This window comes from Crocodylus siamensis, chromosome 2 (assembly GCF_052110815.1).
Source record: "Crocodylus siamensis isolate JL-2025a chromosome 2, ASM5211081v1, whole genome shotgun sequence".
Classification (NCBI taxonomy): Eukaryota; Metazoa; Chordata; order Crocodylia; family Crocodylidae; genus Crocodylus; species Crocodylus siamensis.
This window is the reverse complement of record NC_143396.1, coordinates 82922499-82946397: the sequence shown is the minus strand read 5'-3', so window position 1 is coordinate 82946397 and position 23899 is coordinate 82922499. Positions and strand designations below refer to the sequence as shown.

The 23899-nt window shown below is 44.0% G+C and overlaps 1 protein-coding gene across 3 annotated transcripts in view; it reads left to right on the top strand.

Moving 5' to 3' along the window:
* The first annotated feature begins 295 nt into the window (after window positions 1-295).
* The window catches only part of KLHL2 (kelch like family member 2), a 100130-nt gene continuing 76526 nt past the window's right edge, over window positions 296-23899 (top strand). The window contains exons 1-4 of one of the 3 annotated variants that reach the window (XM_090036248.1): window positions 296-499; window positions 4192-4317; window positions 8508-8614; window positions 15586-15707. In XM_090036248.1, the coding sequence (XP_089892374.1) occupies window positions 477-499; window positions 4192-4317; window positions 8508-8614; window positions 15586-15707 (378 nt within the window). In that variant the 5' untranslated portion in view covers window positions 296-476. Of the gene's footprint in view, window positions 500-4191; window positions 4318-8507; window positions 8615-15585; window positions 15708-17937; window positions 17985-23899 lie in introns of those variants that run through there. The other 2 variants (XM_090036249.1, XM_090036250.1) reach the window with 2 other exon arrangements.

The following is a 23899-nucleotide window of genomic DNA, read 5'->3' as shown; positions in this document are numbered from 1 at the left end:
ACACTGGGCTGGTCTGGAGAGGGAGGCTGCTGCCTCAGGCAGGGGGCTGCACTAGACTTCTGCAGCTCCCTTGCAGCCCTGCTTCCCTATGAGCCCCATCACTGCCACCTGGATAGAAAAGCCCCCGGTGTGCAAAGAGCGAGATGGAGAAAAATGCCCCCCCCCCCCTCAGGCGCCCGCCGCCGCGCTTGTAGGCGGGCAGGAGGAGAGGCTTCGAGCAGGCGCCACGGCCGCAGCCGGCCTGGGGCATGACGTAACGCCCTTTGGCCCCGCCCCCGCGGCTGGAACCCGGAAGTGGGCGGAGCCAGCGGGTGCCGGCTGGGCTGGCGCGCTCGGCGAGCGGACTGGAGCAGCAGTGTTCCGCCTGGGCGGGGGGCAGGAAGCGCGCGCGGCGGCGCCGGCGTTCGCGGCTGGAATGGTGCTGGCGGCGGCGTTCGGCGCCCGCGTTCTGAGCAGGGAGCCCGCGCGGAGCCGCCATGGAGATGCTGCTGCCGCCGGTGTGAGTGCGGGCGGGCGGGCCGGGGCTTGCTCCCCACCGCGGCCCCGCGTGCTGGAGCTGCTGGGTGATGCACGCATTCCCCCTCCCCCCCGGTGTTCTGGAGCAATCGCCCTTGCTGAAGCTGGTGCGGGGCCAGCCCCGAGCTTGGGCACGGAGGCGAGGGGAGATGGGAGGCCTGAGCTGCACAGTGGGGCCCGGAGGCTTCTGCGGGGCTGCAGCTACTCCTGGGCAGCCCCTGCAGGGAGGAAGGGAAGGAGCTAGGGAGGTGAAGTGTGGGGACGATCCCGTAGCCCCGACGGTTTGGGTCCTGCACGCAGGAGAGGCGAAGGTCCTGGCGGACCGCGTGTCTCACGTGGCTGGAGCTTGTGGGTGTCGTGGTGCCCTTCCTAGAAGGGTCCCCCAAAGGAAACAGCCGGTGCTGGCCGTGCGGGTGGGCTAGCGAGGGATGCCGCTGCTGCCTGCAAGGGTTCTTGCCTCCTACCTGTTTCAGCTTGGCAGGTTTTTACATCCCTGGCACTGACCGGCCTTGAGGTTAGGGTGGCATGAGTGTCCTGGTGACTAAGCTGTTGCGCCGGAGGTGGAGAGCTCCTCCGTTGCCCACGCTGCTCGCCACCCTCCTTTGCCGGCTGGTGTAGGAATTTGACTCTCATCTGCTTCAAGAACCACGTGGTTCCCTTGTGCTTGAGGTTGTCTCTGTGTTATCTCCCTTGCCATCTCAGGACTTTGTGCCTGGGATTTAGCAGTCACCCAGGCACTTTGACCAGAGGCTGCAATGTCCTCTTTTTTCCCCCAGCACATTGATATCCATCGCTTAAGTGGGGAAATACTTGACTTGCTCTTGCCTTTCCTTATGTTTTACAGTGTGTTGGGGCTTTCACAGCTAGCCTTTCAGGGAGAACTGGCACCAGTGTGTATGTAGCAGGCCAGGTTTGAAGGAGGTTGGGGGAAGTTAGCCATGGGGAAGGGTGTGATGGAGGGGAGGGGAGGGGAGAGGAGAGATGGGGATAAAAATCCGTCTCTGTAATTGGAAGCACTTTATGTTCTTCCAAGGTCTGACAGGTCAAGACTTTGACATATGGAGCTAGAAATGACAACTGCCTCCCAGCTGTTTTTTTGGTATGTGTTAAATGTGTTGCCTGTCTGTTTACAGACCACAGACTTCCTCTTTTTAAAAAAAATACCAACACAGGCATGCTTTGATGCCATATAGTTTGAATTCTGTCTATTCCGTGTGCATCTTCCATGACTGCCTTCTACCTTTTGTAATGATTGTTGCAATCTGACATGCAAGGGATGGCATATGTTTCCTCTGAATGATTAAACTGTAGCTGTTTTTTGGAAGAGTAAATTATTATGGTAGTACTGACATTTCCTTAGGAACAGGGATTATCTCATGCAGCCGGGGACAATGCATGAATAGTTTAGGCAGTTTGAGTTTTACTATTCATTCCTATGTACAAGGTCAGGACTACTTTTTTCATTGATATCTATAGGGAGCATTCTTTGCTTGCATAGGGTCCCAAACTATCCCCAGGTTGATTCAACAGCTACATCATCGCATTTAACTAAATAGTCAGGGTAATTACAAGTGCATCGGACTCAGAGCATTATTCGCCTTTAACTCCTTGTAGTCTTATTTAATATGCATGGATTTATACTTTCCTTAATCCAGTAGTTTCAGATACTGCTGAGCTGAGCCTCTAGACACAGATGAAATGGATTTAGTGCCACACACAACTGTTACTCAACTGGAGGTACAAATAAGCAAAGCGGAAGTAATTAGAAGTGGGTAAAATAGTTGTCAAAATACAGTGCATATTAAGAGAATCTTATGGGCTTGATAACTCATGACATGCGTGTTTTGTAGTTTAGCATTTGACAAAGTTTCATCAAATGGATGGAGAGTTCTTCATGTATTAGTACGTTAGCAAACATGCCATCTGTTCAGTGTGTTTGGCAACTCTTTAAAGACAGCACTCGGAACAGGCTTGTAGTTTTCAGTAACCACTAAATTTCTCAGTGGCTATATCGGCAAGTGTGAGTCCAGTTTTGAACGTTGTACTTCAAGAAGGGTGTTGATAGACTTGAGATGGTCCAGAAGAGAGCCACTCATATGTTTAAGGGCTTACAGGATGAGTCCTATGAGGAGAGACTGAGAGGTGATCTTGTGGCTGCCTACAAATTCAGCAGGGGTAGCGCAGCAAGGGATTGGGGATGCTCTGTTCACCAGGGCTTCTCTTGGGGTAACAAAGAACAATGGTCACAAGCTGACAGGGAGCAGATTTAGGCTAGATATCAGGAAAAACTTTTTCATGGTAAGGGTGGGTGAAATTTGGAATGGGCTTCCAAGGGAGGTGGTGCTCTCCCCTACCTTGGGCGTCTTTAAGAGAAGGCTGGGTGGGGATCTGGCTGGGGTCATCTGACCCCAGCACTCTTTCCTGCCCAGGCAGGGGGTTGACTTGATGATCTGTTGATGTCCCTTCCAACCCTTGCATCTATGAAACTATATTTGGGAAGAAAAACCCTAGGAGATGCAGTTGGGAAAATAGGTCAGAGTTCTGGATGTTAAAAAGATTTAATTTGACCCCACTCATAAAGAGGCAAGATATTTACATGTGGCAAATTTTAAGCAGTGCTCTAATAATCTACAAAAGAGTGTAAAATGTTAAAGAATTTGTGTTGGGCAGAACAGTCGAGTACTTTGAATTCCAAAGAGAGTTTCTGTTTGGCTCTTGTTAATTTTTGAGGTTTGGGAATAAAGTTGTGTAGCAGACATGACAACATGAGAACTCAAAAATATTGGTATGAGAGCTGTGGTAGTCTATGCCTTTTTTGAAATAGCAACACAGTCTATTGATATTGAAACTGAAAAAACCCACTTCTTTATTTGCTGTTGGCTACTATTAGCAAGTAAAGGGGTGTGTGCACTATTTTTTTAATAGAAGATGATTTTTGTTCTTAGAAAATTTAAGTGCTCTGTCTTTATTGCTGCAATGAACAGCTTCAGAATGTAAAGGAAGTGATCCTAGTTTTTCCGGTTGCTCTAGTATCAGTGTGACTACCCAGAGCTTTTTCAGAACAGAAATTAGGAATCCATAGTCGCTATTTTAATTCAGAAAAGCATTGTGCGGATCAGTGAGATCACTGTGCTTAACTACTGTTTAAGTTTCCTAAGCCGGTGCATGAAACTGAAAATGGGCAAAGTTTACACAGTGGAGGATGTCCTTGAACCTGCTGGGGAAAAAAATAGTTTTAACAGCTGAAGATCTGCTGGGGAGGTGGGGGATAGCAGGAAAAGAGAGAACTGTTTTTTCCTAGTTGGCAGTTTAGGGCATGTGAAAGTACAGATTTATCAGAGACAAACTAAACCTGGAACTGGGACAGGATGGAGAATGCATCTAACATGACTTGAAGCTTGGATTTCAAGGACCTACTCCTTTCTCAGCAGCTGCCTGATTGATTAGGAGCAGGCTGGGCTTTGCACTGATACCCTTGTTTATGGAGCTACATGTGTCTCTGAATTCTGGACATTGGTAATGAGTAATTTGAAATTGCTCTGATTACAGAATAAGGTCTAAAGCATTTTTTGCAGATAGGCACAAAAAAAAGCCCCCAAAACAAGAAACCCCATACATCAGTAGGAAGACGAGAAACTCAACTCTTTGTGTGTGTGTCTTTTTTTTTCCCCCCAGATGTACAAAACTTTGCCATCAGAAGCCTTTGGATATGAAAGATGATAATACTGAAAAACACTGCCCTGTTACAGTGAATCCCTGGCATATGAAGAAAGCTTTCAAAGTTATGAATGAATTAAGAAGGTATTGCTTCATTTTGTGCTTGTGCATGGAGTTTATAGTACATTTTCAGTTGTTAGTGGTTTCCAGAGGCATAGGGTGACACCTGAGTGCCCTGGGTGGCAGTGATACGTGGCCATGGAAGTGTCAGTGGTTGTACTGTTGGTGGCATGGTCATGGCCAGTCCAGAAATACTTTTTTTTTTTTTGCCAGTGCCTGGGGTTAGTAACCCGATTGTTCCCCCTTCTCCCCTCCCATCCTCCTCACCCCTTCATGATGTTACTGGAGTTTTTTCTTGAGTATATTCTATAAATAGAATGTATACTCCCAAGGACATCTCTTTCCCCATAGATAAATGTTGTAAAACTTTAAAGTGAGAACCAGCCCTTCACCATATGGTAATTTGGACTATGGACAATGTAGGTATGTCAGTGCAGGCACTAAGAGTGCCACCTGGAAGGTTGCCCTGCTCTCTTGCTTCATGTTTGCCAAACCTAGAAATGAGATGGTGAAACCACCTTGAAGGTATCTTTGCCATGGGTCCCAGGCATAGAAGAGACAGATCTGGGAGCAGGGGCATCCTCGCAGCAGGTTAACTGCCTTATTTTGGATTTGGCAGTGTAGAGCAAGAGCAGGTGCCCAAGGGTGGTGGCACAGGAAAAGTACAATAGACCTGCTTTGTATTACTGCATGTGAAAAACTAGCCAGCGTTATTGCTTTATGGGACATAAATGTGGAGGATTTTGTTTGTTCATCATAAAGGTCACTACTTCTTATACCATATATTTCAGTGAATTGAGTTCATTGTCAGGTGAACTCAGTTGCATCACTTTCACAGAGGCTTCTTACACAGTGGAAAAACCTTTTTTTAAAATTGTTTCCAAACATTGCTACCCTCAGGCTGAGCAGTGCTGGCAGCCCTGTACTGAGGCTGTTTTTAACATATGGGGTCATATGAGCTTAAACTTAGTAGGGGTCATATGAGCCCTGTATTCATTCCTGCCCAGGGCAGGGGTTTGGACTAGATGATCTGCTCGGGTCCCATCTGACTCTACATCTATGAACACCATACTGATATAACTTTGTACTGACAGGACTGGGTGAAGCACTGTTGAAAAACAGCAACACTTGGCAATTATGACTCTCAGCCAATACTAATTATGGTTCAGCCAAACAGGTAATGGTAACAGTCGGAGAATGTTAGTGTAGGCAAGGCCTGAGCATTTAGAGCTCAGCCTATACTCTCTTGTTTTTTGTCATACGCATTTGTAAATACTTTTCCCCCTTTCTTTATCTGCACTTTTTCTTGCATGTATTTGCTGTTGCTAACATTGCCCAAATGACAATGCTCATCAACTTTTGATAGTGTGTCCTGTCTCAGACGAACATGGAGAAAAGTGTGTAGTCTATGCAGTTGAAATTGTGCAGACAGAATAGCTTAAAACATTTTGCTTGATTTCAGAATAATGAGAGAAGGATGGAGGATACTCACCAAAGTGTGTCTGAAGAGTCTGCTGCTAGAAGGATTGGATAGTTGCATTGTTTCATTCTACCACATACCCTTTTTCTTGGTAGCTAGGTAACCTGATTTAGTATCTCAATAATTATGGCAATATTTTAGGGTTCCACAACTGACTTTTTCTTGGCTAGGGAAAGTTTTGAAGTAGGGGCTGTGTTTTAATGAAGCTAAGGGCCTGCTTACACACTACAGTGCAACACAAGGTCATGTGGAGGTACCGGAGATAACTTGGTGCGCACACTAGCTTCTAAATTGGAAGTGTAACTACTTTAATGCAGTACTGTGCCAAAGCTAATCAGCTCTGATGTGAAAGTCTTATTAGCCCAGTTCCAGTGCTGTGCTCAAGGTTTTAGCCTCATTGGCCAGATGAATAGTGCGGGGCCGAGGCATTAAATTGCCTCTTGGCCGCTCAGTGATGAGGGGGAAGGGTGTGTGGCAAAAAGAGCAAGATTAAAGGTGGTGCTGTGCCACAAAGTTTTACCATAGCTTAGATAGGTCCCTAAATACAAATCTCGGGGACATCTGGCTAGTAACTCTGTCACATGAAGATTTAGCAATCTACTTCCTCTTTAGTCTTCATCAAGACAAAAGCAGGAATTCTTCAGAACCTGTGCTTAGTAAAAGACTTCAGTAGCTTATAAACAAGGATGTTCAAGCTTGTTGAAAATGTAAAATAATTACTTTTTCCTATTTTTGACCGTATCAGATCATTCTAACAAATTGGAAAGCGATTGCTAGGGCAAAATCTATTTTGGTTTCTTTTATATACCAAGATGCATTACCAGGTTTGCCAGCTTATGAACATGACACAAAATTACACCAGCTATTAGCTTTAATTAAAATTTGAAAAAGCCTTTCTGATAATGAAGAGAGTCTTCTATAAAAGAGCTGACAGTAAAGCAGGTTTCATACCTGAGTCATATTCTATAACAATAACTTTTAACGAAAAGTAAACTGCATCATTCATCTCGGTACATCTAGGTTTCAGAACTGTAGCCATGAAATTGGCAAGTTTTAATTAAGAGTGAGATGTGTACAGTTGCTGGATTTATTTCACATTTCCATCCCACCTGTTCATCTCAAGATCTGGAGATGGGTAATTTAAACACTTAATGGCAAATCCCATTTGAGATAACAGCCATATGCTATTTGAAAACTGAGGCTCAAGGAATTAGTGGTATGGGACAGAATTACTAGAGTGACAATCTCCCACTGGTTCTTGTTCTATCAGAATATGGTCTTTCTTTACATGTTGTAAATTCCTCAGCTCTGATGCACTTACCCCCCCCCCCTCCAATTTCCCTTTATCTCGCAAAAAATCCATGGATGTCCCATCTTCTGACCCCTGGCTCCTGTGAGCTCTGTCCTTTGGCATCTCTAAACCAATGATAGTGGATGCAAGAGGGTTACAAAAAGAGTAGATCAGTAGCGATCAGCCTTTGTAGTATGAAGCTAGTTTCCATGGGTGGGGTGAACCCATGGGCTGGATCCGGCATGGGGTCAGTGTGCTGACCTAGCCATAGAGCCAGTCTGTGCTCCAGCCCAGCATCAGTTCTGGATCTCATCATGAAGTGATTCCCGTGTGCTATCTCTGTTTGGTGCATGGGACCTCTGTAAGCCATGGGCAGCTAATGCTGCCGCTGCTTTTCCACTGTCAAGTTTCTGGACCTGGGGGGAGCCCTGTGGGCTGGAGATTGAGCACCACTGCTCTAGATATACTTGATTTGATGCTTTCTCTCTAAAGTATCTACCTGTGTCAATGTCAGAGATAGGATTCTAGGCTAGGTGGACTGGTGGTCTGACCCAGTATGTCACTACTTGCATTCTTACGTTTTGTCTTGGAGACAAAATATTGTTCTTGGAAGAGACCTGCCTGGAGGATGATGACAGTAGGTGTAACAAAACTAATGATTCCTACCAGAGAAATACTGGGAATAACCTGGTTGCAGCTTGAGTTACTCAGCTATAAAGAGTAATTGTAAATTGCAATGAATTTGTATCTTCTAGTTAATTTTTGCACCATGGAGAACTGGATTAAGTGGTTTAAATAAACTTTATTAAAGCTTTTTGTGAAAATAGTGGGGAGGAAACATCATGTTGTGCCAACACTAAGTTAAGAGTAATACTGACCATCTAGGCAAGTTAGAAATTGGCCACAATATAAAGTTTATCTTCAAAATATCTAGGTTAGTGCATCTGGATAAAAATATCTATAATCTGTATATGAAATGGTTGGAAAGGCAAGGAAAACCAGGAAACCTCTCTCAGATCAGGCTTCCTCACTGTCTAGGAATATCTATAGTCTTATATGGGAGGGAAACTTTGTCTACCTTCACACTGATGTATCCAGTGACACCATTATATAGCCTCACTCTTTTAGTTATCTCCTAAGCTGATACAGATCTTTAGTTATTTTCTACTTCTAAAAGTCTTTTTTTTAGCTAAGCAAGAAAGCACTGTTCATGAGTGTTGTTTTAGGAAGCTGCATGTACCCAAACACCATCTGTAAGCACACTGAGTAATAGCCATGTGGTTTCATAACACATTTGAAAACATTGCTTAATCAACATTGTCTTCAAAGCATTTTGTTAGGATTGGGGTTAGGATAGGGGGAGTATTAGGGTGATGTGATGTTACATGATTCTCTGTGGCTTGCTTATATATAATTGTTTTTCCTTTAATATCTCTTAAATAGTCAAAGCCTGCTGTGTGATGTGACAATAGTAGCGGAAGACATGGAAATTGCAGCTCATAGAGTTGTGCTTGCTGCCTGCAGTCCTTACTTCCATGCTATGTTTACAGGTACCAAATATTTAATTCTTGTATTTGAAGATAACAAGGCTGCACTGAAATGTGAAATTATAAACTTTTTTTTGCTAAACAAAGTCTAACATTTTAATGCTTTATTTATATTTTTTCAATGAGGTCATCCTGATTTTAAGCTTCTAATGTCTCCTTAATCTTAACTACTGTGGTGAACATGTATAAAACCATACATATAACATCTCATTTATAAAAGGAGTTAAAGGTTGTTTATACAGGCATAACTAGAGAAAAGGATTCTCTAACCTTTCCAACTCTAATTGTTTGGCATAAAGTAGATTAAAAAACATTTCTGTGTGAATTTGAAGTGGGTAGTTTCTCATGACCATTTGTTCTAAATATTGTATTCTTCACTCTTGGATATTGTAGGCTATTGATAGACACACAGGCTTCCATTGGCTTTGGCAGTCTATAGCGTGAGGGTGTATTTCAGTGTTCTTTGGCTAATTTTGAGTGGTATTTGTGCTGTTCACTGTTCCTATAATTTTATCTGTACAGACTGGCTTTTGCCTCTGCTTACTCTATCAGCTCCCTGCCATATTGCTATAGCAGAGACACCAGAGGGTTTGTAAGCTAAAGTAGGTTCATTGCCTTACACCTCTCAATAGAATTGCCTATATTAAGGTTTTTCATTCCTTAATGGTTGTAAATCACTTCTGGAAGGTCCATTGCTCCATTCTGCCACAAACTCCCCGTGTGGCTTTAGAGAGTTGTGTATCATCTGCCTCTTTTTTTAAATTTTTAAAATTTCTTTCAAAGGACATACAATGGTACTTGCTCCCTCCCAGAGGTATGGTGAAGATATCCAGCCACAAAGAGAGGGGTTACCATAAGTACTTTAAAAATATTCTTTGGGGTGCTCTTCCTTTTATTTTTTTTGTGTTGAAGAAGGTTGGACTAATTATATAGGATGTCTTGGTGCTTTGCTTTTTTCCTTCTACTGCTAACTTCTTGAATTAGGGCGTGTCTTTGTTGCCACCCTGGCAAGCAGCCACCTGGAAGCACTACTCACATCTCATTCTGGCTTAATTTTTGCTGTCACCCAGAAGTTTGGTGGTGTAACTAGTTTAATGCAGCTTTGAACGGGCACTTAAATCCATTTTCAAGCTGTCTCGGGTATGCTTTTTGGCACATGCTCAGGATGTTGCTAAATGTGACTACACAGCCTGATTTCTTGGCTTGGACATTCACTGAGGGGGACCAAATGAGTGGTGCATGTTTTTAGAGGTGCATTGAGGTCCATATCCGATTTGGCACCAATAAAAGGAAAATTTGGCTTTTTTTGGCTGCTGTAGCCATGCATGTGGCCATGAATGCAACCCAGAAGTGTGGAGAGCAGCGTCTGACTGGTAAATCTGTGGGGAGGAACAGGTGTGTGGGGGGGCAGATAAAGGCCCCCATGGTGAGGGAGGGAGTGGGGGTGGTGTTGGGGCAGGCACGGCCCAGCTGGGGTGGGGCAGGCACGGCCCAGCTGGGGTGGGGCAGGGCGTGGGACAGAGCCGTGGGTGGCTCGTCCAGGGGTTGTGAGTGAGGAGTGGGAGCAGTTCCCTGTTGCTGCATACATCTCCAAGGAAGGCTTGAAGGGCCAGTGTCCCCTGGATTTGTGTGCAGGGCGAGGGTGGGCTGCTTGCTGTGAGCTAGGGGCTGTGTCAGCCTCTTCCCTGGGTGGGGCTGGGCCAGGTCTGCACTCAGGGCGGGCATTAGCGGTGCTGGGAAGGGGGACTATGGGATGGGCTACAGTCGCCCCAAAATTCTCTGTAGCCCCCTCTCCCCTCTGCAGCACCACCTGCAGACAAGACTTGACAATCACCTTGCTGGGGTCGTTTGACCCCACTACTCTTTCCTGCCATGGCAGGGGGTGGGACTTAATGATCTGCTCAGGTCCCTTCTGACCCTACAAACTATGAAATTGGTCTGTGCCTGCCCCTGCTCCAGCCTCATTCCTTCCCTCACTGTGGGTGCTTGGATCTGCACCCCACCCCCATGCCCCTTCCACCTCATAGACTTACTGGCCAGGCACTGCTCTCTAAGCTGTCGGGCTGCATATTGGCTATCAGATTGGTATCAGCCAATATGGCTGGTTAACAATCGGCCATTGGGATTGGCTAAAAAAATCTCTATCAGTGTACCCCTACATGTTTTATCACAGCACCCTGGGGCTTGCTTTGGAGGCAGAATAGATGTGTCCTCAGGGATGAATTCTCACACCAAAAAAAAAAAAAAAAAAGAAAGAAAGGGAATCTAAGAAAAGATGCTTAGAACCTGAATTCCTGGTAACCTACACATCATCCTCAAGGTCAGAATTTGTGTTTCAAGGTAATGTGCAATTGTGGGCCATGTGTAGAACAGTGTCACAGTAGAAAAGATTTCTATTACTATTAATGGCCAAAAGAAAGGCTCAGAAAGCCCTGAGTTTTAGATTTTATAATTGTTTAAACTGTTGTGTCCCTACACAACAGAAACCCTGACACAACCTTGGAAAACAAAGCTAAATCGTCTACAGAACTTTTCTCTCCCTGTTCTCCCACACATTTATTTATCTCAGAAGTATGTTTTCCACAGCAGCCCACATAACAAGATGTTTTGTAGCATGTTCTGAAGATCTGCTTGGTCTGTTTTATACCCAGGGTGAGGTGGGGAAGGAAAGACGCCCGTACCAGAATAGAGCACTTTCACAGACAACTTCGGTGGTCAGCTCCTCTCAGCTAATGGAGGCTAGGTCAAATACTTCTACCCATGCAATTGTGAAAGTACAGGAAACATATGTAGGCTCTCAAGAGTGAAGATCCAGCCCCTCTGGTGCATTATACATTAAGAAAAGCACTTTGAATTCAATATAGAAGCAAAGAAATAGGAAGTGCAGATCAGTGGGCGCATCTACATGAGACGCTAAATGCATAGTAGACTAATTTTACTGCATGTTAGTGTTGCAGGCAAAAACTGTGCTAATATGCCAATGTGCAGTAGAATTAGTTTACTGTGGATTAGCATCACAAAAGGGGGTGGGCTGGTGCTACTGCACAGTAGCACCAATTATGGCACGTTAAGTAGTACCTGCTGTTACAGCTTTTAAACTCCATGTGCTGTAATTATGGTGCGCTGTTGAACATGTAGACATGCCCACTGAGTATGAATGATGTATGTTGCCCTGAGACGCGCATTGGTAGTGATGAGTTTCTGCATTCTGCACCTGCCTAAGCTTTTAGATTGACCAAAGGGTTGAGAGCACTTCCAGAGTATGCTTATAGTAGCAAAGGCAGGAATTGCAGTATGTGGCAGGACGGTCCCTAGGGGTGCCGTGACCTCCCCTAGCGCCCTTGCCTACCGTGCCAACCTGGGTCATGAATGCACCCTCTCTCGCCCGCCACGTCTTTGATCTTATTATTAATGGGAGGCTGCCTTCCTGCCCTCCTTGGCACGGGGCCTATCTTGCTATACCGGGGTTCCGTTCTATTTCCTGTGCTGGTCCTCTCCCAGGGCCTACTCGATATGCTCGCCCCCTCTCCCAGGCCTTCTCAATATATGCGCTCACCCCCTCTCCCAGGCCTTCTCAATATACGCGCCCGCCCCTGGGGCCTCTCTCAGACTGCGCCCGCCCCTGGGGCCTCTCTCAGACTGCGCCCGCCCCTGGGGCCTCTCTCAGACTGCGCCCGCCCCTGGGGCCTCTCTCAGACTGCGCCCTTTTGCCCTTCCCCGGTTTCTCAATGGGCTTACTCCCCTCTCGGGGCTCCTCAATTACAGGCAGTGTATGACCAGGGCCTGCCTCCTGTACGTCCCGCGGTCACCCGCACTCAGGCCTGTGCCTCGTGCTTCCCGCGGTCTCACGCACACTCGGGCCTTGTCTCCCGTGCTTCTCACGGTCCTGCCATCACTGGGGCTTCACTCACGCTTCCCGCACTCACGCACTCCTTGCCCTCACCAGGGCCTTGCTCGCACCTCCCGTGCTCGCCCGTACTGGGGCCTTCTATGCCCAACTTGGGCTTCCCAGAATTGGGGCTCAGGCGGTCTTATCTGGCCCCCAGACCCACTTCTCGGGCCTACGCCCCACTGGGGCTCTTCCCAACTGGGGCTCGTCCCGATATGGTCCACGCTGGGCTGGGGGGCGGCATACCCCACTAGCTCCTCTCGAAGTCGCCCAATGGGCTGGGGTCGGGACATCCCAAAACGCAGCGCCCTCTGCGATGCTAGAAACTTCCCTTCTACTGGGGAGATCCCTTGAGGCCTCTTCCACCCCTACAGCCTCGCCTGGTCCTCTGGTCTTACACAAGCAACCAAACAGAAAACCCAAAGCTCTAAGCCAACCAGTTGCAACACAAAACTAAGCCCCCCCCGCTATAACATAGACTCCTGTCAGGGTTCCCTCCCCTCATCTCATCATGTAGACTCTCAGTCAGTCAGACGGCTGTGCCATGCTCTGCTCCATAGCAGAGTTGCTGCTCCTCTGGCTGCCAGAGGGAAACTGGCTCTGGCTTTAGCCTTCTCTGTTTGTAAAGGCCAGGCCCTGCCCCCTGGCGGTCAGCTGACCCAATTAGTTGCCATAGCAACTGGCACCTGCTGCCCTATGAATGGCAGCTAAACCCATTTACTACTATTCAGTAGCAGGCAACCTAGTGCCCTGCTACACAGTAGAAAAACTAAACTTGCAATCTGCTGAAGACTTGCAAATGCTAAAAGACACGCTTGGGCATTTCTAATGTATACAAATATTCAGCCACTCCAAGGATCCCCACAAACAGGGAAACAAATGATAGAAATGCAGGAACATATGAACACGGACATATCTTCTGGTTGCTTCCCTCTATCTCAGTCTAATGTCAGTGAGGTTCTACCATTTAGTTCTCAGTTGTGTCCCTATTTGCCTGGGATACTTGATTAGACTACTGGCAGTTGGGTCATGGGGCAGAGCTGAATGCCATCAGCAAACAAGAAAGTCGGATGTGACACGAGAGTGCTGTAAGGACACGTCACCTTCTAGAAGTTTTTAGACAGAAAAAGGTGGGGCAAAAGAGAAATAATGTTCACTATTGCTGCAGCATTTAGTAGGGGGCTGATACCAATAGTTGATTTTTAAGGAGGCATATTAGCTGATACTGATCTGATTTCTGATACCCAGCATAGAGAGCTGCCTCCAGCTGGTAAGTCTGGTGTGGTAGAAGGGTGGTGTGGGGGGCAGATGAAAGCCCCTGTGGTGAGGGAGGGTGTGGGGCAGGGGCTGGGGCAAGTGCTGCCCAGCTGGGGTGGGGTGAGTGTGGCACGGAGTCATGGCTTGGCCAAGAGGCGCATGGAGTGGGGGAGCAGCTTACGCCATTGCATGCCACTGGTCCAGCAGCTCCTGCTGCTCATCTGGAAGGGCAGGGGAAGTGTGTGCCCCTGGATCTGGACAGGGCAGGCTGGGGCCGGGGCTGTGCGAAGCTCTTCCAGGTGGCACACGGCTGTGCTGGGAAAGGGCTACAGCGAATTTGTGGCTGCAGCCTCGCCTTGTGGGGAAGAGCTTGGTGTGGCCCCAGCCTGGCCCGCCCCACGCAGATCCAGGGGCACATACCCCCCTTGTGCCCTCCTAGACAAGCGGTGGGAGCAGCAGCAGGAGCTGACAAGTGCCTGATGAGCCCCTAGATCAGTGGCACACAGTGGTGGCATGAGGAAGCCCATCCTTCCCCATGCCCTCTGAGCCACCGTTCTGTCCCTTGCCTGCCCCGCGCTGGCTGGGCAACACTTGGCCCAGCCCCATGTCTCCCATGCCCCTTCCCTGCCCGTTCCCCTTCCACCACACCAGACTTACTAGCTGGAGACAGCTCTCCATGTTGCTGGGCTGTATTCCTCGCTGCCTGTGTTGCGCTGCGGCTGTGTGCATGCATGGGCCATTTATTGGCCAAATTATTGGCCTGATATGGCTGATTTCTGATTTCTTCAGATCGGTGCCCATCTGATATCGGACCTATGTATCTGTGCACCTCTAGCATTTAGGCAAGCTTAGACTGACCTTAGCAAGCTTGCATTACCTTGTAATTAACAGCATCTAGGACTGCTGACAACTTAAGTATGGACACCTAATCTGTATCCATTGCTTGTAGGAGAAATTCTACCTTTTTAACCAGTGCGGTTTTGCCTTTCACCAAGTGTTATAAACAGATTGGCCAGCTACAAAGAGATCTGGGGTATTTGGTAGTTCAGCCACAATCTTCTCTAAGACACTATCTTGAAATGGGATTCTGGTGTTTCACTTGGCATTCTGCTGATGCCCAGGAAGCCATCATATGTGCAGTGCAGTGATTTGTCATATGAACAAATTACTGCATCCTGAGAGAGCAGTTTTCTTGTCATAGTTTGTTACTTTTTGTCCTGAAACCTTCTAAGATCATGCTTCATGGTAAATGTTTTAATGATTCATATCTAAGCCTCCACAAAATGAGACGTAGTGAGTTTCCCCTCCTTTTCCATTTTAATCTCTATTTAAATTTCCACTGGTGGAGGATATAAAAAGCAAAATTGTCTACTCATGACTGCTTCACATAAACATTCTTTGATTGCTTGATTCTCTTGTGGGGGGGCTGGATTTTTTTTAGAACTGCTTCTACTGCCAGCACTTGGAAAAACTCCTTGGCACAAGGAGCACATAAGGTAAGAGTGTCTTACAAGTTCACCTTAGTGAAATATTTTTGTATATGTGTCAAGAGACTGCCAGTTGTTAAATCCAACAGCCGTTTTTCACTAATGGCCCATGCTGAGGAAACTAGATTTCCTGAATCACTTAACATTCAGTTTATGATAACTATAACTCCTTTTTTAAAGGGAGATAGGAACTGTATAATTAAATGAAATGAGCTAAATTTTTCAACTGACCCGAATAGGTTTGTTTTTAGGTTTGAACACCTCTGTGGCAGGAAAGAACAGCTGTAATTTGTGAGGGATCTTCATCTAAAATAACCAGATCACAAAATTGTATTTTGTAGGGGAGATGACTGAGAGTCGAGCAAAGAGAGTTCGGATAAAGGAAGTTGATGGCTGGACTCTGAGAATACTTATTGATTACATTTATACTGGTGAAATTCAAGTTACGGAAGAAAATGTACAGGTAGGAATAAGGATTTTCTAATACCTTCTTATGACTTTTTTTTGGCCCTTGTCACTTGCAAAATCACATGACTTTTTTTTACCTTAAACTTGTATAAATAGTAGGATTTAACATTATAATTTTTCTTTCATGAGAGGGATAAAAAAAATATTAGAGGTTTTATGATGATTTACTTTTATTTTTTCCCTCGAGTCCAAAATCAACCTTTGAAAGACATTTGTTAGATGCATTCACATGATCAATACTGAGTGTGTTGTAAAGGAAGAATGTGACATTTTTCATAGCTTGACAAATGCTAGATTGCTGGTACTTTGCTTCCTTCTTTCTATCAGCAAAATGAACAATCAAATATATTTTATGTTGAGATCATGTCAATTTTCTAGTGATACTCGGTGCGTTCAGCATTTTTCTTGCAATGTACATGCTTTTTAAGTGCTGTGGAAAGTACCATCACTACAAAGAGAAGTTCTTTATCAACAGAATATATACAACAGGGGCAATATCCTCTCCACTGCCAACCTGCTTAAGGTCTGATTTGTAAGAATTTCTCCACTTAGATTTGCAGGAACCTTAGCATCCTTGTGTTCGTGACACAAGATGTGAAACGCTTGTACTGTGGGACTCACCCAGAGCTCACAGAAATCAATGAAGAGACTCCCTTGATTTGAATTAGTTTTGGTCAGGCCCTTTGTGTAGTGTAATAAATTGGAAGCCTGCCTTTTCCCAGTTCACTTCTAGTCTTATCCAACAGAGCTAAACTAAAAATCTGTGACTGAGAGAGGTTGTATTGAGTTGTGCCCGTTATGCAAAACCATAGCTTCTAATTCAGAATAGAATGTAATGTATTAAACACTTCCTTTCCTTCAGTTTACAGAGTAAATTAGCTACTCCCACTCAGTTCAAACTTTCCTTTTCTCTCTGTCAATTGCCTTCACAGTCTGGGATTTTCAGCTTTGGAATGGACTCTTGCTATCTAGCCCTGCATTTGTCAGCCAGCATTTAGCACAAAGTTTTTTCCCAAACCTCCCACACAACTGCAGTCAAACAGATTTTCTTACCTATGAATTGAATCAAAGATTGAGATTTTGGAGACTACAAGTGTTGCATTGGAAGTCTTGCCAATGATGGGGGGGAGGGAAGGCGTACAAAAATACAAATAATTTTTTCTTATCCACTGTCACTAGATTGAGCCCTTTCCTGATGCTTTTGAACTTGCGTGCTTGCTCGCTCATGCTCTCTTTCTTTTTCTTTATTAGTCCCTCATCACCCCGCCCGATCCAGAATAGCTTTTCTTGGAGTGCTGATGCTCATTATTTAATAAGAGGTGTTGGTTGGCAAATTGCATTTAATTCTCCAGTTTCTGTTACCCTATTGCTTTTTCCTTCTACTTTCCCAGCACTGGGTAACTAGCAGTCCTAACACTTAACATGGGAGATAAAAATAGACCATTGTTATCAGTGCCACACATTTGTGCTACATTCTGAAGTGAACAGGTTTTTATTGAGATGATAAAATTGATTTTTTTTACTGGCTGCAGAGTAGTCCTCAGATGAGATGCCTTGCTGATGTTTGAATCAGTGATCGGAAATGAAGTTTTATTATGCTATTTTAAAAATCAAAGGAAATACCTTGTTACCAATCCCTTCAGCACTTTGCATCCTGGAATGCCTATTTCTTACCTTACCAACTATTATCTAAAATGTATTATTTACTTGTGGTGTTACTGTGCGAGTGTTGTCAGGCCAGTTAAAATCTCTTATAACACTGTACTATATCTTGTGCAGCCTTAAAATTTTATTGGCTCTTTTAATAAGGCTCTTACTTGTTTGTACCAGCTCTTCATGCTCATACAGCAGAAGCTTGATTCTACAGTCTCAAAACTTTTCTGTGCATACCTTGATGACTATATCCTGCTAACTTTTCATACAAAATATCAGGCTAGACAGCCAAAATAAAGTTAAAAATAATGTTTCTGTTATAAGGGGGTTGGTGTAGAGATGTTTCAGTGCGACTTTCTAAGCAGCCTTGTATGTACTGGCTGCATCTACTGTGCAGGAAGATGTATTTTAGTCTTAGATTGACTATATTGGTTACTTTACTTACGAGCAATGAAATGTATCTATACTGGTAGGAATTTAAGGAATGTTAAAGGCCAGTAATCCACAGGTTTAATTCTTCTGAGTCTGACGTGGCTTTCGTTTTCACAGCTCCAGATTACCTGGCTGTTTGAAGATGTATCTAGTGATGTTGGGGTTGTAATTTGTGTTATGTGACCTGGTGAGTGATCTTAAAAGTTTGTAGTAATTTGGAAATCAAAAAGATTTAGTTTAGCTTTACCTTGGGTTAGAGCTATTGAAATAAAATCTACATTTTGAATTTAATGTTGGTACTTATACTTATGCCACATAACTGATAATAAATGGCCATGTCCTCCTCTTTGCCACCTTTATGTTGCTTGTAGCTAGAAATGGGCATTTGTAATTAGGCAGTATGCATTGTTATATACTGTCTACACATGTAAGACAGGAGTTCCTGTCCCAGAGTTTGAAACTTAACAAAATTGCTGTTATAAATGGATTTGATGCATGGTCTGGTTAGTGGAGTTCTACCTTCTGTGTACACTGAGATGCCTGAGTTCAAATGGTCATGCTATTTTTTTATTTTTTTTTTGTATCTGGCCCAGCATGCCTGAAGTACAACTTAGGTGCTTGAATTTTGATAAAGTTCAATTGAGTGAGCCACAAAAACCTGTTTAACCACTCAAATGTAGAGGCTGTAGTGCCTAAGTTTTTTGCCAGTCAAGTGAACCACCTAATATTATGCTGTTATGTATACCTAGAGGTCTGCCATCATGGTTGATTTGAGTATGTTGGGCCTCCTATACCATTTTTTGGGGCTTGGCTAATTAGGAGTTCTTAAAATCAAGATAACCTCAAGGGCCCAGTCTGGTTGGTGTACTCAAAACATACCAAATACTGATAGTATTGAGCTATGAACTAGGTACAGTGGACATTGTCACTTTCAGAAAATGCAGCTGGAGGAGATGGTGCAAGGGATGGGGAATAAATACCTTCTGTAATAGCCCTGTGGTTGGGATGCTTTCCCAAGAAATGTAACATTTGGGTTTGGTGTTCTTCTTGGCCTGAGTAGATTCAAAACTACACCTTCCTCTTTTTCAGTTAGGCACCCTTACCAAGATAGAGACGAGGCTGGATGGGGCACTCTGTAGCCCTCCAATTGAAATTATAGTTTCATAGTTTCTAGGGTCGGAACGGACCTGAACATATCAAGTCCAACTCCCTGCCCTGGGCAGGAACGAGTGCTGGGATCATAACACCCCAGCCAGATATCTGTCCAATCTCCTCTCGAAGACCCCCAAGGATCGGGGAGAGCACCACCTCTCTTGGGAGCCCATTCCAGAGCCATTGTGGTTGTTGTGAATGGAGTGCAAGGTTCATGATGACTCCAAGGAGAGAGAGAAATTAAAAGGGGGTCTGATTCAGTAGCCCTGTCATGAAAACACTGTCAACACTTTATCTTATGGCAATTTAATGCAAAATGCCTAAGCACTCCCTTGAGCAGAGGATCAGAACCTGGATTTCCAACCTCAGAGGAGTGCTGTCATTGCTAGCTTATGCATCAGGCTGCTTGCGCTCTCTCATTCCTTTGTGCACCATGGTTTAGAGACCTTGGACAGATGTACATTTGAAGCTTTCTGAATTCCACTCCAGTCTGGAGCACTTCAAAATGAGTGCTTCAGGCCACAGAAAGACACGAAACCCCATGCCCATTCAGCTGGAGTGCTTCAAATGTGCCACAGTAGAATGCAGCAGCCTGTTGCCCAGTCAGGGGGTTCAACAGACAATCCCTCCATCCTGGGACTCTTGTCTGTCTTCCATTTCTCACCCCCACCCCCTCCAACTGGGTGGTGAGTGGGACAGCCAGCCAATGCGTGCTCTCTTGTACCCTCAGCCTCTGCGCTCCCTGTTTTGGAGGTGGAGAGAGGCATGCAGGATTGCCCAAGGTGGTTATACAACCCCCCTGCCCCAAAGTGGAACTGAGTGATTGAAGGAAGAGTTGTGTGCAGGGATTCGTGCTTTCCAGCTTTAGGGATGCCAAGTATGCATGAGAGCACTTTGGCTGTCTGCCTCTCTTCACCTCGTCTATTTTAAAAGTGCTGATTGTATTTAGTTAGTTTGCAATAAATGTGGTTATGCTGTGTACATGTGAAAGCTATGTATGAATATTTAATGGTATAAGAGCTTGCTTGACGTTTTAATCATTTTGGCTATGTGAACTAGCTGGGTCCTTAGCTCATCTGTGAATAGGCAAACGTGTTCGAGTTTCCTTTAAACGCGACTTAAGAAAAAAATGGAAAACTATGATTTTCTGTTAACTGTTACATAACCTGGCTGTATTGCCCTCTAAAACAAGCTTTTTTATGGGATTGCATACACAGTGGAGTTATGTGGTCTTCGGAAAGTCTGTTAACAATATGAATTGAATTTTGATCAGTATTCAGTGTTATCTTGTCAGTATGCCTTGTTTGCTTTCATTTAGGCAGAGTAAGGAGCGAAGGGAACAGCTATTTTTCTTACAGTGCTCTGAAATTGAAAAAAATGAAAAGTATAACTACCGGTACCATATTTACGTAAATACAAGACAGCCTTGAATTTAAGATGATCCCTGCCCCTAGTAATTAGATTCTGTACATGGAAAATTTATACATTTTCCATGTACAGAATCTGAACCTGGGAGCACAGTCACGGCTGTGTGCTGTCATGGCCCTGCTGCTCCCAGGATCTGCCACTCCTGAGACTAGCCAGGACTGGCACAGGCAGGGGCTGCTGGGAAATGGAGTCCACCATGTTGCTCACCCCTGGGTATAGACTCACAATGGTTCCTTTAAAACAAATAAAAAATAAAATAGTTGACTGTTGGTCAAAGTTTATTTTCTACATGTAAACGTACACTTTATTGGTCTTTCTATGTTTTGGCCTCTGGCCAATTTTATGTTACAAGACAAACATAGAAGAAAGCTCTGGGTGTATATTCTGGTTTTTGTGTTTCCCTCAGTCCATGTTTTAACATCAATGGTAGATCTTTATTTAAAATTTAAAATATTAGCTGACAAATTCAAGAATGAATCAGAAATGAGACTTAAATATTAGGAAAGCACAGTATGTGAGCAAAGATGCATTAGGAAGGATCAAGAATATACAAACCTGCACAGTGCTTGGAACAATGGATTTACATCTCTTACCCATCTCTAATGGAGGTCATTATACCTTATGCATAACCTTATTTTAGCACTTCTATCATCAGCTTTTCCCCACATGTTTAATTTTCTGAATGTTCCTCTTTTTTAAAGCAATTAAGTTAAATGTCAGACTTAATGCAGTGTAACAGTTAATCATTTTAAGACAAGAACACAAAAGTTAACGTTCTCAAGTAAAATTTAACTTTCTCACATATCCACGTTTGCAAGTACCGTTTATGTATTAAATATATGCAGTGTGGGAGAGTCGGTTACTATAAGAAGCCTCTGAGTGAGTAATTCGCCCACAGTGTAGCATATGTATTCGGGTATGTATTTAGTCAGGCCTGCAACTAGGGCCTCTTACTGAGCCATATGCATTGGGGTGAGAGCTCAAGGAGAAGTTCCTAAGTACAGCTCTAGATTGATCTATTAAGTGTTTTAAAAATCAATTTGTCACTTGTAAGAAGCTGTTTTAAGGCATCTTAAACCAATCTTGTACCGCAGATGCCAAACTTGCAGAATCTGAAGCTTGTATATTTGCATACCAGTGATATTTTACTCCCCTAACAGCTGGCTGCAGATTAGCTATGTCCATGCAGAGCTACTGCTTTGCGTTTGAATCATTTCTTCTAATATAAGCCAACAAGTGTATTGACTGTTTTTTAAAGGGGCTCTACTGCAATGTTGATATCAGAGATGTATGAGAAAAGGAACCTAAAACAGTCTGACATTTTTATACCCAGAGCTTTGCTATCAAGGCGTCTACAGTAAAATCTGGTGGTCTGTTACCAAGACACACATGTTGGGGTGAGAGCTTTTTTTCTCATTGTTAAACTTAAATCTAAATGTAACTCCTAAATAAAAAAAAAATCAAAATATTCATTCTGATCAGTTTGAAATACCTATTAGAAAAACTTACAGAAATACTTAATTTCAGTTTTTCAAAACATAACAATTCTTACTGAATTATCTTACAGAACTGTCTCTTAAGAACTTTTTTGAAGGGGAAAACTTTTCACCAGTTCTAGTCATTATAGACTTCAGTCTTGGTTGTAACTACCTGCACTTCTTCTGTAAAACAAACTCCAGGTATTTAATGTCATTGAACAAGGGGACTGAATCCAGATCTCCTGGACAACCTTAATTCTAGACCTCAACTTTTAAATAGTTAATGCTTCTTTAATAAAGACTTTTAACGTATAATGAAAAGATTACAGCTTAGCTGTGTTGGCTCCAAAGCTTTGACAGAAGTAAAAGTAGTAAAGCATGTGTCACTAGCGTCAGCAGTTGTGACTTAAAATACACATTGAGAATGGATCTGCTGAGTAAAAAAGGTGCCATTTCTGCATAATCAGTTTTCAGAATGGGACATGATAAAATTCATGATGGAAGAGAACATGGATAAATTGCAGAATGTTTTCTGTGTTACTAAAGCTCATAATGTTATTGATAGACTTGTGAGAGTGAGAGATGATCAGTTGTTTTGTGGATATTCGGTGTAAATGAGGGAGGGAAGCAGGGCTTAAACTGTAAAAAAAACAAACAAAAAAAACCAAAAAACAAAAAATCCTCTGTGATAAATGTGTGTAGAATCCTCCTCTTCTGAGGAGACCAGTAATCTGGAAGGTAATGAAGGCATGATAACTATAGTTTGTATTATTGAGCAACACAGTACAAGATGCAAATCAGTTCCTTTATACTGGAAATATGATTTAACATGTTTATGGACCTTGCCGTAGTGCAGAGTTGGGTAATTATTTGGGCTGGAGGGCCACTTAAGGAGTGTTGATGAACTGTCATGGGGTGGGGAAGACAGAGCAGGTGGATAAACTCTGTGAAGATGAGCCCAGGACCCCACGGTGAAGCTGGACCACATGTGTGGCTACTTGGCCCACATGCCATGTGTTCAAGATTAACTGTGGTGCAAACCAGCCACAAATATGTTCTAAATTATGCATGTACTATTTTTGTCACTGATTTGGCAAATACCTTTCAAATGTGGCATGTCGCCATTTACTATGTGATTGATGTGTTAATTGCACTGTCCATGTACTGTTGGCCAGGGGCCTAGGTTCATGCTTTGACCAGGTTCTTTACTAGGAGTATACCATTTATTTCTGGAGCTTACTTTAAAAGGGATATACTCCTTGAACTTGTCTCAAATCCTGTTGTGTTTTGGGGATTTGTGAGGTGCTGTGAATGTTTTCTTTGCATTTATTTTGCTGATGTGTGTGTGTGATCTTGTTGAAAGACCCATATTATGCTGTATCCATTTATGTTTCTGCTACAACTGTATTGATTGTTATGCAGTGTGTATGTATATATGTGTGTGTGTGTGTGTGTGTGTGTGTGTGTGTGTGTATGGTTTTGGATATAATTTAGTCCAAGGGAGTGGGCAGAACTGCTAAATCTCTTTTTGCTGTTGTGACACTAGGGCAAGAAGAATTGCCAGTTTGATGCAGGCTAAAGAAGACACTGTGGGGTTGGGCATCCAAGGTGGTGTCTGCCTGTAATGGGGAAATCAGCGCCTCTAGAAAAAAGACATCTGAGAGAGATGACCCATTAGCCAGGTAACTCAGGAAGACCAGGAATTTCTGGAAGGTTTTGGTGACATGAGTAATTAGTTTAAGGCTGATGCGAGGAGCCAGCTTGGAGGCTTCTATCTTAGTTAAGATAGAATTGAGGGCTGGAGAAGGGTGCAAGGACCTAGCAATCAGGGCTGACAGAATTGGCCCTGGTGATTTATGGTTATATAGGCCAGTCTCTTAAGGGGGCAAGGGTAACCATAAGAGAGGGTTTAGAAAGTTTACTTGCTTTGTCATTTTTGTCTTCAAAACCCAAATTTTGCTCATATAATTCTTTTCTCTATGTAATACATTTTTTGTTGTTTTGTCTCTTTACTGATTGCCTATGGCAAGAGTAATTTCTAGGC